This window comes from Procambarus clarkii, chromosome 7 (assembly GCF_040958095.1).
Source record: "Procambarus clarkii isolate CNS0578487 chromosome 7, FALCON_Pclarkii_2.0, whole genome shotgun sequence".
NCBI lineage: Eukaryota > Metazoa > Arthropoda > Malacostraca > Decapoda > Cambaridae > Procambarus > Procambarus clarkii.
This window is the reverse complement of record NC_091156.1, coordinates 30,413,578-30,440,427: the sequence shown is the minus strand read 5'-3', so window position 1 is coordinate 30,440,427 and position 26,850 is coordinate 30,413,578. Positions and strand designations below refer to the sequence as shown.

General features: G+C 42.3%; 1 protein-coding gene across 1 annotated transcript in view; it reads left to right on the top strand.

The window, feature by feature from the left end:
• The window catches only part of LOC138357979 (uncharacterized), a 41,318-nt gene extending 14,998 nt beyond the window's left edge, over positions 1-26,320 (top strand). Inside the window, exons 2-3 of the mRNA XM_069315265.1 lie at positions 24,726-24,825; positions 25,362-26,320. Of these exons, the coding sequence (XP_069171366.1) occupies positions 24,726-24,825; positions 25,362-26,320 (1,059 nt within the window). The remainder of the gene's footprint in view (positions 1-24,725; positions 24,826-25,361) is intronic.
• The last annotated feature ends 530 nt before the right edge of the window (positions 26,321-26,850 follow it).

The following is a 26,850-nucleotide window of genomic DNA, read 5'->3' as shown; positions in this document are numbered from 1 at the left end:
CATATAGTCCTGGAGACCGTTCAGGCTTGACAGCATTTGTATTCCTCACGTGTGCCCCTGAGAATGTGATGATATGATAAAATACCATGCCCAAGATAACCAACCGAGTGCCGGCGGGAGGATGGGGAATTAGCCTCGGCTACCATTCTCTTTTGTCCGGTCGTGATGGTCGAGTGGTTGAGGGATCCAGTAAATCAGATGCAGAGTGCTTCTGGCAATATGGGTTTGAGTCTTTTCTAGGGTGCGAGTTTTCAGTTGCATATATGCCTGGAGACCGTTCAGGCTTGTTTGCATTCGTGTTCTTCACATGTGCCCCTGAGAATGAGGTGATATGATAAAATATCATGCTCAAGAGAACCATCAAAGTGCCGGCGGGAGGATGGGGAATTAGCCTCGGCTACCATCCTCTTTTGTCCGGTCGTGATGGTCGAGTGGTTAAGGAATCCTGTACATCAGATGCAGAGTGCTTCTGGCAGTATGGGTTCGAGTCACTTCTGGGGTGTGAGTTTTCACTTGCATATATGCCTGGAGACCGTTCAGGTTTGTTCGCATTTGTGTTTCTCACGAGGGCTCCTAAGAATGAGGTGATTTGATAAAATACCATGCCCAAGATTACCATCAGAGTGCTGGCGGGAGGATGGGGAATTAGCCTCGGCTACCATCTTCTTTTGCCAGTTCGTGATGGTCGAGCGGTTAAGGGATCCTGTACGCCAGCAGGGTGCTCCTGGCAGTATGGGTTCGAGTCACTTCGGGAGTGTGCGTTTTCCGTTGCGTATAGTTCTGGGAATCATTCAGGCTTGTTCGCATTTGTGATCCTCACGTGTGCCCAAAAGAATGAGGTAATTTGATAAAATACAATACCCAAGATTACCAACTGATTGGTGGCGGGGGGATGGAAATAGCCTCGGCTACCATCCTCTTTTGTCCGGTCATGTTGGTCGAGCGGTTAAGGGATCCTGTACGCCAGCAGGGTGCTCCTGGCAGTATGGGTTCGAGTCACTTCGGGAGTGTGCGTTTTCCGTTGCATATAGTTCTGGAAACCATTCAGGCTTGTTCGCATTTGTGATCCTCACGTGTGCCCCAAAGAATGAGGTGATTTGATAAAATACCATGCCCAAGATTACCAGCCGAGTGCAAGCAGGGGGATGGAAATAGCCTCCGCTACCATCCTCTTTTGTCCGGTCGTGTTGGTCGAGCGGTTAAGGGATCCTGTACACCAGCAGAGTGCTCCTGGCAGTATGGGTTCGAGTCACTTCTGGGGTGTGAGTTTTCAGTTACATATATATATATATATATATATATATATATATATATATATATATATATATATATATATATATATATGTCGTACCTAGTAGCCAGAACGCACTTCTCAGCCTACTATGCTAGGCCCGATTTGCCTAATAAGCCAAGTTTTCATGAAATAATTGTTTTTCGACTACCTAACCTACCTAACCTAACCTAACCTAACTTTTTCGGCTACCTAACCGAACCTAACCTATAAAGATAGGTTAGGTTAGGTTAGGTAGGGTTGGTTAGGTTTGGTCATATATCTACGTTAATTTTAACTCCAATAAAAAAACATTGACCTCATACATAATGAAATGGGTAGCTTTATCATTTCATAAGAAAAAAATAGAGAAAATATATTAATTCAGGAAAACTTGGCTTATTAGGTAAATTGGGCCTTGCATAGTAGGCTGAGAAGTGAGTTCTGGCTACTAGGTACGACACATATATATATATATATATATATATATATATATATATATATATATATATATATATATAACTTTTTAGACACTCAACCCACCAGGGGACTCGAACACTGGCCAACAAGGTGGCAGTTGCATGCTGTATCCACTACGCTATACTACCCTGGTGGGTTGAGTGTCTAAAAAGTTATAAACTTCAGCTACTGGAATAGGGTAGTCTGTGCATTAAGCATTTGGCACTGAGTTTTCCCATATAACAGGAACCGATGAAAGAGCATCCGAGGTCCCACACTATCTCATCGCCTGGGAGAGGACTGGAATTTCTGGTTGGTTAAATACCCCAGAATTCCTACCTCTCTTATGGCTTTGAAGTATAGCGTAGTGGATACAGCATGCAACTGCCACCTTGTTGGCCAGTGTTCGAGTCCCCTGGTGGGTTGAGTGTCTAAAAAGTTATAAACTTCAGCTACTGGAATAGGGTAGTCTGTGCATTAAGCATTTGGCACTGAGTTTTCCCATATAACAGGAACCGATGAAAGAGCATCCGAGGTCCCACACTATCTCATCGCCTGGGAGAGGACTGGAATTTCTGGTTGGTTAAATACCCCAGAATTCCTACCTCTCTTATGGCTTTGAAGTATAGCGTAGTGGATACAGCATGCAACTGCCACCTTGTTGGCCAGTGTTCGAGTCCCCTGGTGGGTTGAGTGTCTAAAAAGTTATAAACTTCAGCTACTGGAATAGGGTAGTCTGTGCATTAAGCATTTGGCACTGAGTTTTCCCATATAACAGGAACCGATGAAAGAGCATCCGAGGTCCCACACTATCTCATCGCCTGGGAGAGGACTGGAATTTCTGGTTGGTTAAATACCCCAGAATTCCTACCTCTCTTATGGCTTTGAAGTATAGCGTAGTGGATACAGCATGCAACTGCCACCTTGTTGGCCAGTGTTCGAGTCCCCTGGTGGGTTGAGTGTCTAAAAAGTTATAAACTTCAGCTACTGGAATAGGGTAGTCTGTGCATTAAGCATTTGGCACTGAGTTTTCCCATATAACAGGAACCGATGAAAGAGCATCCGAGGTCCCACACTATCTCATCGCCTGGGAGAGGACTGGAATTTCTGGTTGGTTAAATACCCCAGAATTCCTACCTCTCTTATGGCTTTGAAGTATAGCGTAGTGGATACAGCATGCAACTGCCACCTTGTTGGCCAGTGTTCGAGTCCCCTGGTGGGTTGAGTGTCTAAAAAGTTATAAACTTCAGCTACTGGAATAGGGTAGTCTGTGCATTAAGCATTTGGCACTGAGTTTTCCCATATAACAGGAACCGATGAAAGAGCATCCGAGGTCCCACACTATCTCATCGCCTGGGAGAGGACTGGAATTTCTGGTTGGTTAAATACCCCAGAATTCCTACCTCTCTTATGGCTTTGAAGTATAGCGTAGTGGATACAGCATGCAACTGCCACCTTGTTGGCCAGTGTTCGAGTCCCCTGGTGGGTTGAGTGTCTAAAAAGTTATAAACTTCAGCTACTGGAATAGGGTAGTCTGTGCATTAAGCATTTGGCACTGAGTTTTCCCATATAACAGGAACCGATGAAAGAGCATCCGAGGTCCCACACTATCTCATCGCCTGGGAGAGGACTGGAATTTCTGGTTGGTTAAATACCCCAGAATTCCTACCTCTCTTATGGCTTTGAAGTATAGCGTAGTGGATACAGCATGCAACTGCCACCTTGTTGGCCAGTGTTCGAGTCCCCTGGTGGGTTGAGTGTCTAAAAAGTTATAAACTTCAGCTACTGGAATAGGGTAGTCTGTGCATTAAGCATTTGGCACTGAGTTTTCCCATATAACAGGAACCGATGAAAGAGCATCCGAGGTCCCACACTATCTCATCGCCTGGGAGAGGACTGGAATTTCTGGTTGGTTAAATACCCCAGAATTCCTACCTCTCTTATGGCTTTGAAGTATAGCGTAGTGGATACAGCATGCAACTGCCACCTTGTTGGCCAGTGTTCGAGTCCCCTGGTGGGTTGAGTGTCTAAAAAGTTATAAACTTCAGCTACTGGAATAGGGTAGTCTGTGCATTAAGCATTTGGCACTGAGTTTTCCCATATAACAGGAACCGATGAAAGAGCATCCGAGGTCCCACACTATCTCATCGCCTGGGAGAGGACTGGAATTTCTGGTTGGTTAAATACCCCAGAATTCCTACCTCTCTTATGGCTTTGAAGTATAGCGTAGTGGATACAGCATGCAACTGCCACCTTGTTGGCCAGTGTTCGAGTCCCCTGGTGGGTTGAGTGTCTAAAAAGTTATAAACTTCAGCTACTGGAATAGGGTAGTCTGTGCATTAAGCATTTGGCACTGAGTTTTCCCATATAACAGGAACCGATGAAAGAGCATCCGAGGTCCCACACTATCTCATCGCCTGGGAGAGGACTGGAATTTCTGGTTGGTTAAAATACCCCAGAATTCCTACCTCTCTTATGGCTTTGAAGTATAGCGTAGTGGATACAGCATGCAACTGCCACCTTGTTGGCCAGTGTTCGAGTCCCCTGGTGGGTTGAGTGTCTAAAAAGTTATAAACTTCAGCTACTGGAATAGGGTAGTCTGTGCATTATATATATATATATATATATATATATATATATATGTCGTACCTAGTAGCCAGAATGCACTTCTCAGCCTACTATGCAAGGCCCGATTTGCCTAATAAGCCAAGTTTTCATGAATTAATTATTTTTCGGCAACCTAACCTACCTAACCTGACCTAACCTAACTTTTTCGGCTACCTAACCTAACCTAACCTATAAAGATAAGTTAGGTTAGGTTAGGTAGGGGTTGGTTAGGTTCGGTCATATATCTACGTTAATTTTAACTCCAATTAAAAAAAATTGACCTTATACATAATGAAATTGGTAGCTTTATCATTTCATAAGAAAAAAATTAGAGAAAATAAATTAATTCAGGAAAACTTGGCTTATTAGGCAAATCAGGCCTTGCATAGTAGGCTGAGAAGTGCATTCTGGCTACTAGGTACGACATATATATATATATATATATATATATGTCGTACCTAGTAGCCAGAACGCACTTCTTTGCCTACTATGCAGGGCCCGATTTGCCTAATAAGCCAAGTTTTCATGAAATAATTGTTTTTCGACTACCTAACCTACCTAACCTAACCTAACCTAACTTTTTCGGCTACCTAACCGAACCTAACCTATAAAGATAGGTTAGGTTAGGTTAGGTAGGGTTGGTTAGGTTCGGTCATATATCGACGTTAATTTTAACTCCAATAAAAAAAAATTGACCTCATACATAATGAAATGAGTAGCTTTATCATTTCATAAGAAAAAATTTAGAGAAAATATATTAATTCAGGAAAACTTGGCTTATTAGGCAAATCGAGCCATGCATAGTAGGCAGAGAAGTGCGTTCTGGCTACTAGGTACGACATATATATATATATATTTATATTTATATTTATATATATATATATGTCGTACCTAGTAGCCAGAACGCACTACTCAGCCTAATATTCAAGGCCCAGTTTGCTTAATAAGCCAAGTTTTCATGAATTAGATGCTTTTCGAATACCTAACCTACCTAACCTAACCTAACCTAACTTTTTTGGCTACCTAACCTAACCTAACCCATAAAGATAGGTTAGGTTAGGTAGGGTTGGTTAGGTTCTGTCATATATCTACGTTAATTTTAACTCCAATAAAAAAAAAATTGACCTCAAACATAATGAAATGGATAGCTTTATCATTTCATAAGAAAAAAATTAGAGAAAATATTATAATTCAGGAAAACTTGGCTTATTAGGCAAATCGGGCCTTGCATAGTAGGCCGAGAAGTGCATTCTGGCTACTAGGTACGACATATATATATATATATATTTATATTTATATATATATATGTCGTACCTAATAGCCAGAACGCACTTCTCAGCCTACTATTCAAGGCCCGATTTGCCTAATAAGCCAAGTTTTCATGAATTAATGTTTTTTCGTCTACCTAACCTACCTAACCTAACCTAACCTAGCTTTTTTTGACTACATAACCTAACCTAACCTATAAATATAGGTTAGGTTAGGTTAGGTAGGGTTGGTTAGGTTCGGTCATATATCTACGTTAATTTTAACTCCAATAAAAAAAATTGACCTCATACATAGAGAAAAGGGTTGCTTTATCATTTCATAAGAAAAAAATTATAGTAAATATATTATTTCAGGAAAACTTGGCTTATTAGGCAAATCGGGCCTTGAATAGTAGGCTGAGAAGTGAGTTCTGGCTACTAGGTACGACATATATATATATATATATATATATATATATATATATATATATATATATATATATGTCGTACCTAGTAGCCAGAACTCACTTCTTAGCCTACTATGCAAGGCCCGATTTGCCTAATAAGCCTAGTTTTCATGAATTAATGTTTTTTCGACTACCCTAACCTACCTAACCTAACCTAACCAAACGTTTTCGGCTACCTAACCTAACCTAACCTATAAAGATAGGTTAGGTTAGGTTAGGTAGGGTTGGTTAGATTCGGTCATATAATTACGTTAATTTTAACTCCAATAAAAAAAAATTGACCTCATACATAATGAAATGGGTAGTTTTATCATTTCATAAGAAAAAAATTAGAGAAAATATATTAATTCAGTAAAACTTGGCTTATTAGGCAAATTGGGCCTTGCATAGTAGGCAGAGAAGTGAGTTCTGGCTACTAGGTACGACATATATATATATATATATATATATATATATATATATATATATATATATATATATGTCGTACCTAGTAGCCAGAACGCACTTCTCAGCCTACTATGCAAGACCCAATTTGCCTAATGAGCCAAGTTTTCATGAATTAATTGTTTTTCGACTACCTAACCTACCTAACCTAACCTAACCTAACTTTTTCGGCTACCTAACCTAACCTAACCTATAAAGATAGGTTAGGTTAGGTTAGGTAGGGTTGGTTAGGTTCGGTCATATATCTACGTTAATTTTAACTCCAATGAACAAAAATTGAACTCATGCATAATGAAATGGGTAGCTTTATCATTTGATAAGAAAAAAATTAGTGAAAATATATTAATTCAGGAAAACTTGGCTTATTAAGCAAATCGGGCCTTGCATAGTAGGCTGAGAAGTGAGTTCTGGCTACTAGGTACGACATATATATATATATATATATATGTCGTACCTAGTAGCCAGAACTCACTTCTCAGCCTACTATTCAAGGCCCGATTTGCCTAATAAGCCAAGTTTTCCTGAATTAATATATTTACTATAATTTTTTTCTTATGAAATGATAAAGCAACCCTTTTCTCTATGTATGAGGTCAATTTTTTTTTATTGGAGTTAAAATTAACGTAGATATATGACCGAACCTAACCAACCCTACCTAACCTAACCTAACCTATATTTATAGGTAAGGTTAGGTTAGGTAGCCAAAAAAAGCTAGGTTAGGTTAGGTTAGGTAGGTTAGGTAGACGAAAAAACATTAATTCATGAAAACTTGGCTTATTAGGCAAATCGGGCCTTGAATAGTAGGCTGAGAAGTGCGTTCTGGCTATTAGGTACGACATATATATATATATATATATATATATATATATATATATATATATGTCGTACCTAGTAGCCAGAACGCACTTCTCAGCCTACTATGCAAGGCCCGATTTGCCTAATAAGCCAAGTTTTCGTGAATTGTTTTTCGACTACCTAACCTAACCTAACTTTTTCAGCTACCTAACCTAACCTAACCTAATCTATAGAGATAGGTTAGGTTAGGTTAGGTTGGGTTGGTTAGGTTCGGTCATATATCTACGTTAATTTTATCTCCAATAAAAAAAAATTGACCTCATACATAATGAAACGAGTAGCTTTATCATTTCATAAGAAAAAAATTAGAGAAAATATATTAATTCAGGAAAACTTGGCTTATTAGGCAAATCGGGCCTTGCATAGTAGGCTGAGAAGTGCGTTCTGGCTATTAGGTACAACATTATATATATATATATATATATATATATATATATATATATATATATATATATATATATATATATATATATATATATATGTCGTACCTAATAGCCAGAACGCACTTCTCAGCCTACTATTCAAGGCCCGATTTGCCTAATAAGCCAAGTTTTCATGAATTAATGTTTTTTCGTCTACCTAACCTACCTAACCTAACCTAACCTAGCTTTTTTTGGCTACCTAACCTAACCTTACCTATAAATATAGGTTAGGTTAGGTTAGGTAGGGTTGGTTAGGTTCGGTCATATATCTTCGTTAATTTTAACTCCAATAAAAAAACATTGACCTCATACATAGAGAAAAGGGTTGCTTTATCATTTCATAAGAAAAAAATTATAGTAAATATATTAATTCAGGAAAACTTGGCTTATTAGGCAAATCGGGCCTTGAATAGTAGGCTGAGAAGTGAGTTCTGGCTACTAGGTACGACATATATATATATATATATATATATATATATATATATATATATTCTGGCTACTAGGTACGACATATATATATATATATATATATATATATATATATAACTTTAGAACACTTTCCCACCAGGAGACTCGAACCCTAGCCAGCACAGAAGCCTTCCAGCAACTGGCATAACAGGTACGACATATATATATATGTCGTACCTAGTAGCCAGAACGCACTTCTCAGCCTACTATGCAAGGCCCGATTTGCCTAATAAGCCAAGTTTTACTGAATTAATATATTTTCTAAACAAATTTTCTTATGAAATGATAAAGCTACCCTTTTCATTATGTATGAGGTCAATTTGTATTTATTGGAGTTAAAATTAACGTAGATATATGACCGAACCTAACCAACCCTACCTAACCTAACCTAACCTATCTTTATACGTTAGGTTAGGTTAGGTAGCCGAAAAAGTTAGGTTAGGTTAGGTTAGGTACGTTAGGTGGTCGAAAAATCATTATTTCATGAAAACTTGGCTTATTAGGCAAATCGGGCCTTGCATAGTAGGCTGAGAAGTGCGTTCTGGCTACTAGGTACGACATATATATATATATATATATATATATATATATATATATATATATATATATGTCGTACCTAGTAGCCAGAACTCACTTCTCAGCCTACTATGCAAGGCCAAATTTGCCTAGTAAGCCAAGTTTTCATGAATTAATTGTTTTTCGACTACCTAACCTACCTAACCTAACCTAACCTAACTTTTTCGGCTACCTAACCAAACCTAACCTATAAAGATAGGTTAGGTTAGGTTAGGTAGGGTTGGTTAGGTTCGGTCATATATCTACGTTAATTTTAACTCCAATAAAAAAAAATTGACCTCATACATAATGAAATGGGTAGCTTTATCATTTCATAAGAAAAAAATTAGAAAAAATATATTAATTCAGGAAAACTTGGCTTATTAGGCAAATCGGGCCTTGAATAGTAGGCCAAAAAGTGAGTTCTGGCTACTAGGTACGACATATATATATATATATATATATATATATATATATATATATATATATATATATATATATATATATATTATTAAATATGACCGAAAAAGTAAGATTAATAATTCTAACACGAATTTTCTCAATCTTTCGTACATTTCTTTTCACTGTTGGAGGTAAATCAAAAATCAATTCTCCAAAATTCATTTTTATTTCTAGGCTGACGCGACACGAGCGCGTTTCATAAAACTTATTACATTTTCAAAGACTTTAGTTCACAAATATACAACTGAGTAGAACATACGCATCTCCGATTTTATATCTACATTTGAGTGAGGTGGAAGGGGTGATGTGGCATTAACACAAGACAGAACAAGATGTGGCATTAATAGGGTATTAATTTGATCAATTGATGAAATTAATACCCTATTAATGCCACATCTTGTTCTGTCTTGTGTTAATGCCACATCACCCCTTCCACCTCACTCAAATGTAGATATAAAATCGGAGATGCGTATGTTCTACTCAGTTGTGTATTTGTGAACTAAAGTCTTTGAAAATGTAATAAGTTTTACGAAACGCGCTCGTGTCGCGTCAGACTAGAAATAAAAATGAATTTTGGAGAATTGATTTTTGATTTACCTCCTACAGTGAAAAGAAATGTACGAAAGATTGAGAAAATTTGTGTTAGAATTATTAATCTTACTTTTTCGGTCATATTTAATAATATATGTCTACAGGAAAGACTGCTACCAAAATATACTAATATATATATATATATATATATATATATATATATATATATATATATATATATATATATATATATATATATGCGGAAAATCCACAGAGAAATATGAAATGAGGTGAACGTTTCGGCTTTGTTAAAGCCTTTGTCAACACCAGACTGACTAAGGAGAAGGGAGAAGGGGGGAAGATATATAGGCCGACACCTGACCACCCCATCCCAAGGGTTGGTCAGGTGTAATTAACCAAAAACAGGTATAGCTTAGCTTAGAATGGTCAAAGAGGATTAAGCGGTCAGAGAATAAGGATGAAAGATTAAAGAAAAGCCTCATGAACACACAATATATGAATATACAATTATAATGAGACATTGTAAGCCTCTCTATCAGAGTTGTTTCTTAAACTGTTGTGCAATATTATAACTTAAAAATGGATCAAGTTTGTACATTCCAGTACTAACATTAAGAAGATTTGGACACTGACTGATTAAAGCAGACTCAATCAAATTCCGTTCCACGAAATCCCCACAATTGGTAATGCTTTTTGCCCCATTCCAGTTAATATTGTGATCGCATAAACTCGTATGTAGATACAATGCATTAGACGTTTGGGCAGTTCTAATACTATAAGCATGTTGTGACAACCGCAATTGTAAGGACTTTCCTGTTTGTCCAAGGTACACAGAATCACAATCATTGCAGGGAATCGAATACACACAACCTGCTGTATCAGGGGAGTTTTTTATTAAATTGGATTTGATCGTACTATTAGTGAACACCAAATTTATATTAAGTTTCTTAAAAATCAGAGACAATTTTTCAAGTCCACTCGCATAAGGTAGATTTGAAAAATTGTCTCTGATTTTTAAGAAACTTAATATAAATTTGGTGTTCACTAATAGTACGATCAAATCCAATTTAATAAAAAACTCCCCTGATACAGCAGGTTGTGTGTATTCGATTCCCTGCAATGATTGTGATTCTGTGTACCTTGGACAAACAGGAAAGTCCTTACAATTGCGGTTGTCACAACATGCTTATAGTATTAGAACTGCCCAAACGTCTAATGCATTGTATCTACATACGAGTTTATGCGATCACAATATTAACTGGAATGGGGCAAAAAGCATTACCAATTGTGGGGATTTCGTGGAACGGAATTTGATTGAGTCTGCTTTAATCAGTCAGTGTCCAAATCTTCTTAATGTTAGTACTGGAATGTACAAACTTGATCCATTTTTAAGTTATAATATTGCACAACAGTTTAAGAAACAACTCTGATAGAGAGGCTTACAATGTCTCATTATAATTGTATATTCATATATTGTGTGTTCATGAGGCTTTTCTTTAATCTTTCATCCTTATTCTCTGACCGCTTAATCCTCTTTGACCATTCTAAGCTAAGCTATACCTGTTTTTGGTTAATTACACCTGACCAACCCTTGGGATGGGGTGGTCAGGTGTCGGCCTATATATCTTCCCCCCTTCTCCCTTCTCCTTAGTCAGTCTGGTGTTGACAAAGGCTTTAACAAAGCCGAAACGTTCACCTCATTTCATATTTCTCTGTGGATTTTCCGCATAAAATGATCAGTGTTTTGTGATCGTCAATTGCATATATATATATATATATATATATAGATATATCAATAGATAGATAGATATATATTAGTATATTTTGGTAGCAGTCTTTCTTGTAAACATATATTGTTAAATATGATTAAAAAAGTAAGATTAATAATTCTAACACAAATTTTCTCAATATTTCTTGTTTCTTTTCACTGTCGATGGTAATTGAAAAATAAATTCTCCAAAATTCATTTTTATTTCTAGTCTGACGCGACACTTGTACGTGTTTCGTAATTACTTATTACATTTTCAAAGACTTTAGTTTACACACACACACACAGCTATAACGTACAAACACTAAACAGAGTTCTACTATACTATAATTTAAACAGCTTTCATCTTATATATCTGCATTTGGGTGAGGTGATGTGTTAGAACAGTTTTGGGTGAGATAAACAAAACTTTCAACACAAGATAGAAGGTGGCTGCCCCACCTCCCTCCACTGAGCTGTAACGTAGATAGGTATCAGTCAATGTAGATGCACAGGTGTAATCCCATTCGACCTGCTTACTTATCCTCCATGGTTGCAGGGTGACTCCATCTTGGCGTTTTTGGCTATTGTCAGGTCTGCACAACTGGGGTTCCCTTTGTGCTGGACACCCAGCTGTAGCCAAACTTCTCTTGATGATGTCATTGACTGCTTCGTGTCTGGCAATCTTTCCCTGTGTCTTACGACTGATGAGACCATGGCTGCTGTGTTGGTCTGTCCCGTTCATGGCTGCAAACATACCGGTGTTCGGTGGAGATAGGGGCGGCATTACGCAGAGCAACACCAATACTTAGAGCCCGATGGACCAGGCGGGTGCCCAAGGCGGAATTAGGGACTGCCAACATGAAGTCCCCAGCATGGGGGGCTTGCACAGCTAGGAGACACGCTTTGTCCTTCTGAGAAGCTGCCTCCAGCAATGCTTTGGCGATGTTCTCCACTAGGGGGCAATCCCATTTGGCCTGTTTAACGTCGTTTGGAAAAGTTGATCGAGTGTGTGAATTGTCAAGAGTGTCTCACTGACCAGCTCCTTCCACAAATTTGGGATCAAGAATCCCAGTGAAGTTCCTTTGGTATTCTGGTAGTATTTCATTCACTAATTCACTTGTAGCACTGGTCGAGGATAAGAATGCCGGCAATGCTAACTGTGTCGCATTGCGAATACCTATACCCCCGAGTCTAACTGGGAGCGTTGCTTGGGTCCACTGGTCATCTTGGAGGGAAAGGTGTAACACGTTCATAGTTATTGTCTTTAGGAGTGAGTCGTATTCCGTTAATTTTGGGTTGTCGAAGGAAGGAGCACACCTGAGGAAGTAGGTAAATCTGGGTAAGGCCAGGCACCTTGTAAGAAGGTACAAAGCATCGTGAGCATCCAAAGCCCCTATTCTCGCCTCCATCCTCCTCAGGTCTTTTAGCTTTTCTTCTAGGACTACCTCAATGGCGTTCGAGCCCAGAGGTGCCCCTAGCAGCACACTGTCGGTGGGAGCGATCACTTGGGCTCCTGGCAATAAGATTCGTATTGCATCTATGATTGGTTGGCTGGATGAGATGATTTCACACTTCTTGTCAGTTATACATTCTTGTCAGTTATACATTCTACATTCTTGTCAGTTATACCTAATAAATTCCCTGTAACCTACCTTACCCTTCTATTGTCAACCAATGTCTGTTTTTCTTTAATGAGCGCTGTTTGTCGACTTAATTGTATTTGTGCTGCTTTTTCATCTATGTTTTCATTTCTTGTTTTCATTGTACTCATTATGCTCAATTAGTATTAAGCTTGTCATTTAAGTTTATCATGCCCGAAACGCTTTGCGTAATAGTGGCTTTAGGCATTGTATGGACTAGCTCTACCTATAAGTCAACCAATCTTTGTAAAAATTTATTGTATGTATGTACCTTACCTAAATAAACATTTTATTTATTTTTTATTTTTTTTTTTTACTTTGATGGATTTAGTCTAAGGCCTACCTCCTCTCCCTTCGAATTCACTAGCTGAAGATCTCCTAGCAGGGATTCCTGTGTCCCTGCCAGGGTGCCATCGTCCAGGAACCAGATGTTGAATTCGCTGGACAACTTGCTTTTGACCTCCTCAGCTTCCATGCAGAAAAGAAAAGGAGCAAGTGGGTCTCCCTGCTGGACACCTTCTGCGGAAACAACTTCATGTTCCCCAAACAACAGTGTCGATTCCCTACTGTACCCTGCTGAAATGAAGGGAAGCAGACAAGGAGAGCTGGATCAAACTGCTTCCAGTACCACATCCCTTTTTACCTGGTTGAAGGCATTTTTAAAGTCTAATTTAATTACTGCCATATTTTCTGGGAGGTGCTTGATATAGGCTCGTGCTGCATGAGCTGCTGCTTCACAGCCATGGGGGACACCAAAACCTAGTTGATGGGGTCGAAGTATCGTTGCAGCGTCTATGATAATTTTTCTGACAGCTGCCCTAGCAACAAGGCGCCGAAGTGTGTTACCCACGGCAATGGGTCTGACTCCACCATCCTTCTTCTTAAGGGCACAAAGGGATGATCTGAAGAAGAAGGGTTTAATTGTATCTGGGATCAACGCGAAGAGCCAGTCGTTGACAAACTTCGTGATCTCTGACAGTAGTATCTCGGCAACTTCGCCGAGAACTGGGTTTGTCATCTCCTTGAGGTGCTGAGGTCTTACTCCAGTGTATCCCCTGCTGAGCCTGGCGGAAATGACATGATAGCTTTGTATACCTCTGATGCTTGGAGGAATAGAGGTCCCATGTCAGGGGCATTTGTGTCCCGAGCAGTGGGTTCCCATGGTACTATGGGAGGGTGCTTCTCTCTCAGTGAAGCAGTTGCAGTATTTCTAGGGGCGATTGTTTCTTCACTGGTAAGTAACCTAATTGCCCCTAATGTGTTGCCTTCTTAAATTTTCTTGGGCACTTGTGTTCCAAGCTTAAAATTATCATTGGAACTCTTCGGTCTGCCACGACGGTTTTTGCGTTGAGGAGGGATGGGGAACAAGTTGTCAGCTCTGGGGAAATTATTTATTGCCCTAGTGACTGAGGCGGTTAGTGACTTGCCTCCTCTTGCAGGTACGCCTAAGCAAATGCTGCCAAAGAGGAGCAAATTATGCCATGCTTTGATGGTGGCACGACATTAAGATTTTCAGACCGTTCATTCACTTTCCTTAGAAGGTCTGTATATTTCCCTGCCGCAAATGGGCGCGCTGCTTTACGAATGTGGGGAAGAGTTCTGGTAGTGGATGCTTTGATGGCCCCAAGGAGGTCATGTGATGACATGAAGTTTGCTGGGATGTGTGGGGGCGCCGGGGGGACCTGTGGGACTTCTCTCTCTACAGGTTCCGTCCTTGAACCCTCACAGCCGTTGTGCTGACGCAGGGTTCCATCGTTTCTAAGGCTGTAAGACTCGTCACAAACCCGACACGTTCCTCTGGGTCTGGGTCCCACTCTGGGTGCGCCTCTGGGTAGATTGTTCCCAGGACCGTTGTTATATAATTGGTGGACTTGCTATGGGGGAACTAGTACTATTAAGGGGTAAGGGTAGTTAGAATACAGAGTTATCCAATATGAGAGAACTAAAAGGCCCGGCCCCCAAAATAAACTATCCACAGTAATAATAACTTGCTACTCGACCATGTCAGACTAGAGGTTGATCATAAAACTCCCACACAAGAAGAAGGGATACTCCATTCTAACTTATTTATTAACCCCTTAAAAACCCCCCATATACACTCACCCCAATAACAATAATAATAATTACTTTACCTCACTATCTTACGTTAAAAGCCTTGGTCCACATAGACAGGATACAAGGTTTACACTGTGAACAAGCTAGGGTAAAGTACTACTAGTAAAGAGCTAGAAGCTTGAGTCAGCTTAGGGTAGGGAGACCACGTGGTTCCACTGGGACCCCTTTTAGAATAACTAGTAACACAAACCCTAGGAACACCTATCTCATACAAAGAATAACACTCTACACATTAGAACAGGCCTATGCCAGACAATGAGAACGTTACACAGTATACTTATCTGGGTATTAGCCCACAGATATAAAGAAACGAGAGGAGGGAGAGGAGTTCCTTTCACCACAGCCAGCCACCAGAGCGAGAGAGCCTCTCGCATCTCCTTCCCAGCTCACTCGCTGCCAGTAGACTGCTCAACTAATCGTACAGCAATCCTATCCCAGTTTACTCAGATTTACTTTACACTTGATTAGAAAGTATTAGTAAACATAGTTGTTGCCTATTTTATTATTTAATAATCAACCCCAAGCTCAGTCTTAAAATGCTCTGTGAGAAACAAGAATCATTTTACGTCTGGCAGGGAAGATACAAACACATACACATCGTGATGCGTTTCCAATACTAAAGGCAGTTTATTAGCTCAGTTTTGACCTCTGGTTTCCACTGAGGAACCCAGGGTCGTAACAACCGTGTTCTTGGCTGAGGGGTTCCTGGTTAGTTGGGGGAGTCCCCTCCGTCCCCCGGGCAGGCTGTGACATCGGCAGGGCGAGGGAGGGTGGACACGGGTGGTGGCAGCAGGGGTGGTTAGCTGTCCCTCGCACACACCACTCATGTGGGTACTTGTGTCTCCCTCCCTTTTGGGAGGAACCTGAATGCTTGCTGTGACCTGTGCCATATCTGGGTGCATGGAGGGTGACACATCTCTGCAACAGGCACTGTGTGGGCGGTGAATAAGTGGGTGGGAGACGCCCAGCCGCAAGGTGGGTGGGGTGGGATGACAGGAGGTACAGTGGTGCGGTGAGGCCGGCGGGCGGGGAGGAGGTGGGGTTAACCGGACACCGCTTGCCCTGAGGGGAGAGGGGGATCTGGGCGACACTTAAACACAGGTACATTTTCCTTGTATATCACTGTACAATGGTGAATGAATCATACACTTGTAGTCTGACACACAAACACGATTGCTAATTTCTGTTTTTCTTTTCCAAATATATTTCTATAATCACTGGGTGGCACATGGGTGATCCCCCCCCTCCTCGTCTGACCGCACAACACCCCCTCCCCCCCCCACCTTCACTGTGGGAGGCCTACAGGGCACCGGCGTGGCCCTCACTGCCCTTATATTCCACACTGTAAATTCACCTGTTTGATCCGTTTTCATTGAGATGGTCCACTCTGGGCACTTCCCGTCCACTCCGGCACTTTCCCAGGATATTCACACAGCACCTTGTGCAGGCTAGGCTCGGTGGAGCCAGGATGTCACTAGGTATGGCTCAGTACACAACAGAGCCTCCCTTCACGCGTCTGCTCGCCCCGACACCTCATATATATATGAGGTGTCGTATATGTACCAATATGTATGAGGTGCCCGTATATATACCAACATATAGGTGTTACCAACATTATATATATATATATATATATATATATATATATATATATATATATATATATATATATATATATATATATATATATATATATATATATATATATATATATATATATATATATATATATATATACAATCTTTGGACAACACCCACCAGTGGGACTCGAACCCAGAAAGCACAACTACTTTCCAGTAGCTGGCATAACTAGTATGCTTTAACCCACTACGCCATCAGACCAAGGCACCAGATGAGTGAGGGGTCAGTCTGCAATTTTCGTCAAGCCACTGTCAATGTGAGAGAACTCGTGTCCAGCTTATAAGCCTATACTTGCATAAACCACAAGTGAAGATAAACAATCTTTGGACAACACCCACCAGTGGGACTCGAACCCAGAAAGCACAACTACCTTCCAGTAGCTGGCATAACTAGTATGCTTTAACCCACTACGCCATCAGACCAAGGCACCAGATGAGTGAGGGGTCAGTCTGCAATTTTCGTCAAGCCACTGTCAATGTGAGAGAACTCGTGTCCAGCTTATAAGCCTATACTTGCATAAACCACAAGTGAAGATAAACAATCTTTGGACAACACCCACCAGTGGGACTCGAACCCAGAAAGCACAACTACCTTCCAGTAGCTGGCATAACTAGTATGCTTTAACCCACTACGCCATCAGACCAAGGCACCAGATGAGTGAGGGGTCAGTCTGCAATTTTCGTCAAGCCACTGTCAATGTGAGAGAACTCGTGTCCAGCTTATAAGCCTATACTTGCATAAACCACAAGTGAAGATAAACAATCTTTGGACAACACCCACCAGTTGGACTCGAACCCAGAAAGCACAACTACCTTCCAGTAGCTGGCATAACTAGTATGCTTTAACCCACTACGCCATCAGACCAAGGCACCAGATGAGTGAGGGGTCAGTCTGCAATTTTCGTCAAGCCACTGTCAATGTGAGAGAACTCGTGTCCAGCTTATAAGCCTATACTTGCATAAACCACAAGTGAAGATAAACAATCTTTGGACAACACCCACCAGTGGGACTCGAACCCAGAAAGCACAACTACCTTCCAGTAGCTGGCATAACTAGTATGCTTTAACCCACTACGCCATCAGACCAAGGCACCAGATGAGTGAGGGGTCAGTCTGCAATTTTCGTCAAGCCACTGTCAATGTGAGAGAAATCGTGTCCAGCTTATAAGCCTATACTTGCATAAACCACAAGTGAAGATAAACAATCTTTGGACAACACCCACCAGTGGGACTCGAACCCAGAAAGCACAACTACCTTCCAGTAGCTGGCATAACTAGTATGCTTTAACCCACTACGCCATCAGACCAAGGCACCAGATGAGTGAGGGGTCAGTCTGCAATTTTCGTCAAGCCACTGTCAATGTGAGAGAACTCGTGTCCAGCTTATAAGCCTATACTTGCATAAACCACAAGTGAAGATAAACAATCTTTGGACAACACCCACCAGTGGGACTCGAACCCAGAAAGCACAACTACCTTCCAGTAGCTGGCATAACTAGTATGCTTTAACCCACTACGCCATCAGACCAAGGCACCAGATGAGTGAGGGGTCAGTCTGCAATTTTCGTCAAGCCACTGTCAATGTGAGAGAACTCGTGTCCAGCTTATAAGCCTATACTTGCATAAACCACAAGTGAAGATAAACAATCTTTGGACAACACCCACCAGTGGGACTCGAACCCAGAAAGCACAACTACCTTCCAGTAGCTGGCATAACTAGTATGCTTTAACCCACTACGCCATCAGACCAAGGCACCAGATGAGTGAGGGGTCAGTCTGCAATTTTCGTCAAGCCACTGTCAATGTGAGAGAACTCGTGTCCAGCTTATAAGCCTATACTTGCATAAACCACAAGTGAAGATAAACAATCTTTGGACAACACCCACCAGTGGGACTCGAACCCAGAAAGCACAACTACCTTCCAGTAGCTGGCATAACTAGTATGCTTTAACCCACTACGCCATCAGACCAAGGCACCAGATGAGTGAGGGGTCAGTCTGCAATTTTCGTCAAGCCACTGTCAATGTGAGAGAACTCGTGTCCAGCTTATAAGCCTATACTTGCATAAACCACAAGTGAAGATAAACAATCTTTGGACAACACCCACCAGTGGGACTCGAACCCAGAAAGCACAACTACCTTCCAGTAGCTGGCATAACTAGTATGCTTTAACCCACTACGCCATCAGACCAAGGCACCAGATGAGTGAGGGGTCAGTCTGCAATTTTCGTCAAGCCACTGTCAATGTGAGAGAACTCGTGTCCAACTTATAAGCCTATACTTGCATAAACCACAAGTGAAGATAAACAATCTTTGGACAACACCCACCAGTGGGACTCGAACCCAGAAAGCACAACTACCTTCCAGTAGCTGGCATAACTAGTATGCTTTAACCCACTACGCCATCAGACCAAGGCACCAGATGAGTGAGGGGTCAGTCTGCAATTTTCGTCAAGCCACTGTCAATGTGAGAGAACTCGTGTCCAGCTTATAAGCCTATACTTGCATAAACCACAAGTGAAGATAAACAATCTTTGGACAACACCCACCAGTGGGACTCGAACCCAGAAAGCACAACTACCTTCCAGTAGCTGGCATAACTAGTATGCTTTAACCCACTACGCCATCAGACCAAGGCACCAGATGAGTGAGGGGTCAGTCTGCAATTTTCGTCAAGCCACTGTCAATGTGAGAGAACTCGTGTCCAGCTTATAAGCCTATACTTGCATAAACCACAAGTGAAGATAAACAATCTTTGGACAACACCCACCAGTGGGACTCGAACCCAGAAAGCACAACTACCTTCCAGTAGCTGGCATAACTAGTATGCTTTAACCCACTACGCCATCAGACCAAGGCACCAGATGAGTGAGGGGTCAGTCTGCAATTTTCGTCAAGCCACTGTCAATGTGAGAGAACTCGTGTCCAGCTTATAAGCCTATACTTGCATAAACCACAAGTGAAGATAAACAATCTTTGGACAACACCCACCAGTGGGACTCGAACCCAGAAAGCACAACTACCTTCCAATAGCTGGCATAACTAGTATGCTTTAACCCACTACGCCATCAGACCAAGGCACCAGATGAGTGAGGGGTCAGTCTGCAATTTTCGTCAAGCCACTGTCAATGTGAGAGAACTCGTGTCCAGCTTATAAGCCTATACTTGCATAAACCACAAGTGAAGATAAACAATCTTTGGACAACACCCACCAGTGGGACTCGAACCCAGAAAGCACAACTACCTTCCAGTAGCTGGCATAACTAGTATGCTTTAACCCACTACGCCATCAGACCAAGGCACCAGATGAGTGAGGGGTCAGTCTGCAATTTTCGTCAAGCCACTGTCAATGTGAGAGAACTCGTGTCCAGCTTATAAGCCTATACTTGCATAAACCACAAGTGAAGATAAACAATCTTTGGACAACACCCACCAGTGGGACTCGAACCCAGAAAGCACAACTACCTTCCAGTAGCTGGCATAACTAGTATGCTTTAACCCACTACGCCATCAGACCAAGGCACCAGATGAGTGAGGGGTCAGTCTGCAATTTTCGTCAAGCCACTGTCAATGTGAGAGAACTCATCTGGTGCCTTGGTCTGATGGCGTAGTGGGTTAAAGCATACTAGTTATGCCAGCTACTGGAAGGTAGTTGTGCTTTCTGGGTTCGAGTCCCACTGGTGGGTGTTGTCCAAAGATTGTTTATCTTCACTTGTGGTTTATGCAAGTATAGGCTTATAAGCTGGACACGAGTTCTCTCACATTGACAGTGGCTTGACGAAAATTGCAGACTGACCCCTCACTCATCTGGTGCCTTGGTCTGATGGCGTAGTGGGTTAAAGCATACTAGTTATGCCAGCTACTGGAAGGTAGTTGTGCTTTCTGGGTTCGAGTCCCACTGGTGGGTGTTGTCCAAAGATTGTTTATCTTCACTTGTGGTTTATGCAAGTATAGGCTTATAAGCTGGACACGAGTTCTCTCACATTGACAGTGGCTTGACGAAAATTGCAGACTGACCCCTCACTCATCTGGTGCCTTGGTCTGATGGCGTAGTGGGTTAAAGCATACTAGTTATGCCAGCTACTGGAAGGTAGTTGTGCTTTCTGGGTTCGAGTCCCACTGGTGGGTGTTGTCCAAAGATTGTTTATCTTCACTTGTGGTTTATGCAAGTATAGGCTTATAAGCTGGACACGAGTTCTCTCACATTGACAGTGGCTTGACGAAAATTGCAGACTGACCCCTCACTCATCTGGTGCCTTGGTCTGATGGCGTAGTGGGTTAAAGCATACTAGTTATGCCAGCTACTGGAAGGTAGTTGTGCTTTCTGGGTTCGAGTCCCACTGGTGGGTGTTGTCCAAAGATTGTTTATCTTCACTTGTGGTTTATGCAAGTATAGGCTTATAAGCTGGACACGAGTTCTCTCACATTGACAGTGGCTTGACGAAAATTGCAGACTGACCCCTCACTCATCTGGTGCCTTGGTCTGATGGCGTAGTGGGTTAAAGCATACTAGTTATGCCAGCTACTGGAAGGTAGTTGTGCTTTCTGGGTTCGAGTCCCACTGGTGGGTGTTGTCCAAAGATTGTTTATCTTCACTTGTGGTTTATGCAAGTATAGGCTTATAAGCTGGACACGAGTTCTCTCACATTGACAGTGGCTTGACGAAAATTGCAGACTGACCCCTCACTCATCTGGTGCCTTGGTCTGATGGCGTAGTGGGTTAAAGCATACTAGTTACGCCAGCTACTGGAAGGTAGTTGTGCTTTCTGGGTTCGAGTCCCACTGGTGGGTGTTGTCCAAAGATTGTTTATCTTCACTTGTGGTTTATGCAAGTATAGGCTTATAAGCTGGACACGAGTTCTCTCACATTGACAGTGGCTTGACGAAAATTGCAGACTGACCCCTCACTCATCTGGTGCCTTGGTCTGATGGCGTAGTGGGTTAAAGCATACTAGTTATGCCAGCTACTGGAAGGTAGTTGTGCTTTCTGGGTTCGAGTCCCACTGGTGGGTGTTGTCCAAAGATTGTTTATCTTCACTTGTGGTTTATGCAAGTATAGGCTTATAAGCTGGACACGAGTTCTCTCACATTGACAGTGGCTTGACGAAAATTGCAGACTGACCCCTCACTCATCTGGTGCCTTGGTCTGATGGCGTAGTGGGTTAAAGCATACTAGTTATGCCAGCTACTGGAAGGTAGTTGTGCTTTCTGGGTTCGAGTCCCACTGGTGGGTGTTGTCCAAAGATTGTTTATCTTCACTTGTGGTTTATGCAAGTATAGGCTTATAAGCTGGACACGAGTTCTCTCACATTGACAGTGGCTTGACGAAAATTGCAGACTGACCCCTCACTCATCTGGTGCCTTGGTCTGATGGCGTAGTGGGTTAAAGCATACTAGTTATGCCAGCTACTGGAAGGTAGTTGTGCTTTCTGGGTTCGAGTCCCACTGGTGGGTGTTGTCCAAAGATTGTTTATCTTCACTTGTGGTTTATGCAAGTATAGGCTTATAAGCTGGACACGAGTTCTCTCACATTGACAGTGGCTTGACGAAAATTGCAGACTGACCCCTCACTCATCTGGTGCCTTGGTCTGATGGCGTAGTGGGTTAAAGCATACTAGTTATGCCAGCTACTGGAAGGTAGTTGTGCTTTCTGGGTTCGAGTCCCACTGGTGGGTGTTGTCCAAAGATTGTTTATCTTCACTTGTGGTTTATGCAAGTATAGGCTTATAAGCTGGACACGAGTTCTCTCACATTGACAGTGGCTTGACGAAAATTGCAGACTGACCCCTCACTCATCTGGTGCCTTGGTCTGATGGCGTAGTGGGTTAAAGCATACTAGTTATGCCAGCTACTGGAAGGTAGTTGTGCTTTCTGGGTTCGAGTCCCACTGGTGGGTGTTGTCCAAAGATTGTTTATCTTCACTTGTGGTTTATGCAAGTATAGGCTTATAAGCTGGACACGAGTTCTCTCACATTGACAGTGGCTTGACGAAAATTGCAGACTGACCCCTCACTCATCTGGTGCCTTGGTCTGATGGCGTAGTGGGTTAAAGCATACTAGTTATGCCAGCTACTGGAAGGTAGTTGTGCTTTCTGGGTTCGAGTCCCACTGGTGGGTGTTGTCCAAAGATTGTTTATCTTCACTTGTGGTTTATGCAAGTATAGGCTTATAAGCTGGACACGAGTTCTCTCACATTGACAGTGGCTTGACGAAAATTGCAGACTGACCCCTCACTCATCTGGTGCCTTGGTCTGATGGCGTAGTGGGTTAAAGCATACTAGTTATGCCAGCTACTGGAAGGTAGTTGTGCTTTCTGGGTTCGAGTCCCACTGGTGGGTGTTGTCCAAAGATTGTTTATCTTCACTTGTGGTTTATGCAAGTATAGGCTTATAAGCTGGACACGAGTTCTCTCACATTGACAGTGGCTTGACGAAAATTGCAGACTGACCCCTCACTCATCTGGTGCCTTGGTCTGATGGCGTAGTGGGTTAAAGCATACTAGTTATGCCAGCTACTGGAAGGTAGTTGTGCTTTCTGGGTTCGAGTCCCACTGGTGGGTGTTGTCCAAAGATTGTTTATCTTCACTTGTGGTTTATGCAAGTATAGGCTTATAAGCTGGACACGAGTTCTCTCACATTGACAGTGGCTTGACGAAAATTGCAGACTGACCCCTCACTCATCTGGTGCCTTGGTCTGATGGCGTAGTGGGTTAAAGCATACTAGTTATGCCAGCTACTGGAAGGTAGTTGTGCTTTCTGGGTTCGAGTCCCACTGGTGGGTGTTGTCCAAAGATTGTTTATCTTCACTTGTGGTTTATGCAAGTATAGGCTTATAAGCTGGACACGAGTTCTCTCACATTGACAGTGGCTTGACGAAAATTGCAGACTGACCCCTCACTCATCTGGTGCCTTGGTCTGATGGCGTAGTGGGTTAAAGCATACTAGTTATGCCAGCTACTGGAAGGTAGTTGTGCTTTCTGGGTTCGAGTCCCACTGGTGGGTGTTGTCCAAAGATTGTTTATCTTCACTTGTGGTTTATGCAAGTATAGGCTTATAAGCTGGACACGAGTTCTCTCACATTGACAGTGGCTTGACGAAAATTGCAGACTGACCCCTCACTCATCTGGTGCCTTGGTCTGATGGCGTAGTGGGTTAAAGCATACTAGTTATGCCAGCTACTGGAAGGTAGTTGTGCTTTCTGGGTTCGAGTCCCACTGGTGGGTGTTGTCCAAAGATTGTTTATCTTCACTTGTGGTTTATGCAAGTATAGGCTTATATATATATATATGTATATATACTATATCGCAACAATCCGTGCAGAATCCGTGCACTCCGGCTGACCAGCAGCAGTCACATACAAAGCAATGTATTAAAATATACATGTATATTATTATGTTCACCCAAATAAATGCTTTATTCAGTAAGCAAACATAAAGAATATTTTACAGTTTTTTTTTAATAAAGATTAAAGAATTTACTCAGCTCTTTTACAGACTCTTATTCAAATACTTACAATTACCTAATTATTTGAATATGGGTAAATGAGGTCCATAATTATCACACAATATGTAGCCTCTCTCTCAGCGACATATGAAAACATGTATCATTGTCACACAGCAATGAATGTCAATGAGTGGTGTCACGTAGTATTGCCACTCATCAATGTCATCAGAAATGATTGTCAACTAATAGTTGTACACTTATGTGTGGGAGCTAGGTGGGTGGTGAAGCCACCTGGGCTTCACTAAGCAGTAAACACAACCTGTGTTACAGGTGACAGTCTGCGCCAGGGTCCGGCTGCTACACGCAGCCTCCTACTCTTCACCGGTACTGAGTTACTCCGCTGACGGGTACGAGGCCGAACTTCAAATAGGTAAGATCCAGGTATCCTCAGCTTCTCTTGTTCAGCAATGTGATTCATCCTCACATGTGTACTAGCATGTTCATCATTATCTCTAACATTTATCTAACAATTAAGTCCAGATTCACCTGTTTAACGTATGTTCTGAGAACATGATAATATAAAATATTGAAATTGAAGGTATTTAATAATAATTCATTGTGTAGAGGGACACGCAGCCAGTAAAGACATACAGTACACGTAAGGCATATATCGAGGTCCCTCCATGGGTCGAATTACAGACCCTCCCCAGGATGCAACCCCATAATTAGCTGACTATCCTGGGAACCTGTTTACTGTTAGTTGGACCGGGGCATGAAGTGAAGGGAAACGAGCCAAACCATTTCTATGCCGCCTGGGACTCGAACCCGAAATTCTCGATTGTGAGTCGAGAACCAACTCGACTGTACTACCGGGAACCTTCTAGGTGTTATCAACATTTTGCCAAGTTACCAAGTGTAACCAAGCAGTAACTGGCAGGTGACTTGTCAAGGATACTGGTGCTCCAGACGGCTCCAGCTGGACACTTGTCAAGGATACTGGTGCTCCAGACGGCTCCAGCTGGACACTTGTCAAGGATACTGGTGCTCCAGACACCTCCAGCTGGACACTTGTCAAGGATACTGGTGCTCCAGACGGCTCCAGCTGGACACTTGTCAAGGATACTGGTGCTCCAGACGGCTCCAGCTGGACACTTGTCAAGGATACTGGTGCTCCAGACACCTCCAGCTGGACACTTGTCAAGGATACTGGTGCTCCAGACACCTCCAGCTGGACACTTGTCAAGGATACTGGTGCTCCAAGCGGCTCCAGCTGGACACTTGTCAAGGATACTGGTGCTCCAGACACCTCCAGCTGGACACTTGTCAAGGATACTGGTGCTCCAGACGGCTCCAGCTGGACACTTGTCAAGGATACTGGTGCTCCAAGCGGCTCCAGCTGGACACTTGTCAAGGATACTGGTGCTCCAGACGACTACAGCTGGACACTTGTCAAGGATACTGGTGCTCCAGACGGCTCCAGCTGGACACTTGTCAAGGATACTGGTGCTCCAAGCGGCTCCAGTTGGACACTTGTCAAGGATACTGGTGCTCCAAGCGGCTCCAGCTGGACACTTGTCAAGGATACTGGTGCTCCAAGCAGCTCCAGCTGGACACTTGTCAAGGATACTGGTGCTCCAAGCGGCTCCAGCTGGACACTTGTCAAGGATACTGGTGCTCCAAGCGGCTCCAGCTGGACACTTGTCAAGGATACTTGTGCTCCAGACGCCTCCAGCTGGACACTTGTCAAGGATACTGGTGCTCCAAGCGGCTCCAGCTGGACACTTGTCAAGGATACTGGTGCTCCAGACGGCTCCAGCTGGACACTTGTCAAGGATACTGGTGCTCCAGACGGCTCCAGCTGGACACTTGTCAAGGATACTGGTGTTCCAGACGGCTCCAGCTGGACACTCCTCGACATAAAATGATTGGTAACATAAGTGTACATGTGGGTACTGCAGTACCCTGTGCACCCTAAACATTAAGTACAACATCCAGCTGTGTAATCCAAGACGGATAATTTTCTTATAAACATGTAGTAATGAGTAGGTGATGCCCCTGACCTGATCTAAGATGACTGATATATTCTCAGCAAGTGTCTTTATCGCTAGGGTAAAGACAATAATTTAAATGGCTCCCACAAATTAGAAACAGGCTACATTGGGTCAAGCCATCACCCGGTAACAACAAGGGTCAATCCTGTCGGAAATCCGACACACATGTTAACATACTATAGTTTGCCATTAAGAATTCAGAGAATGGGTGTTTCGTAATGTCATCAACAACACGAGTATATTTGCATACTTCATCTCTTCTAAATTTCAGTCTAGTGTTTAAATATAATAAAACAATATTCATTAGGACTGAATAAATATAATTAGCAGTAAAAATTATAGCTTTACTCCCTAGTCCTTAAGACAGAGTAAGAACCAACAGAGATATTATTGGAACGCCAGCT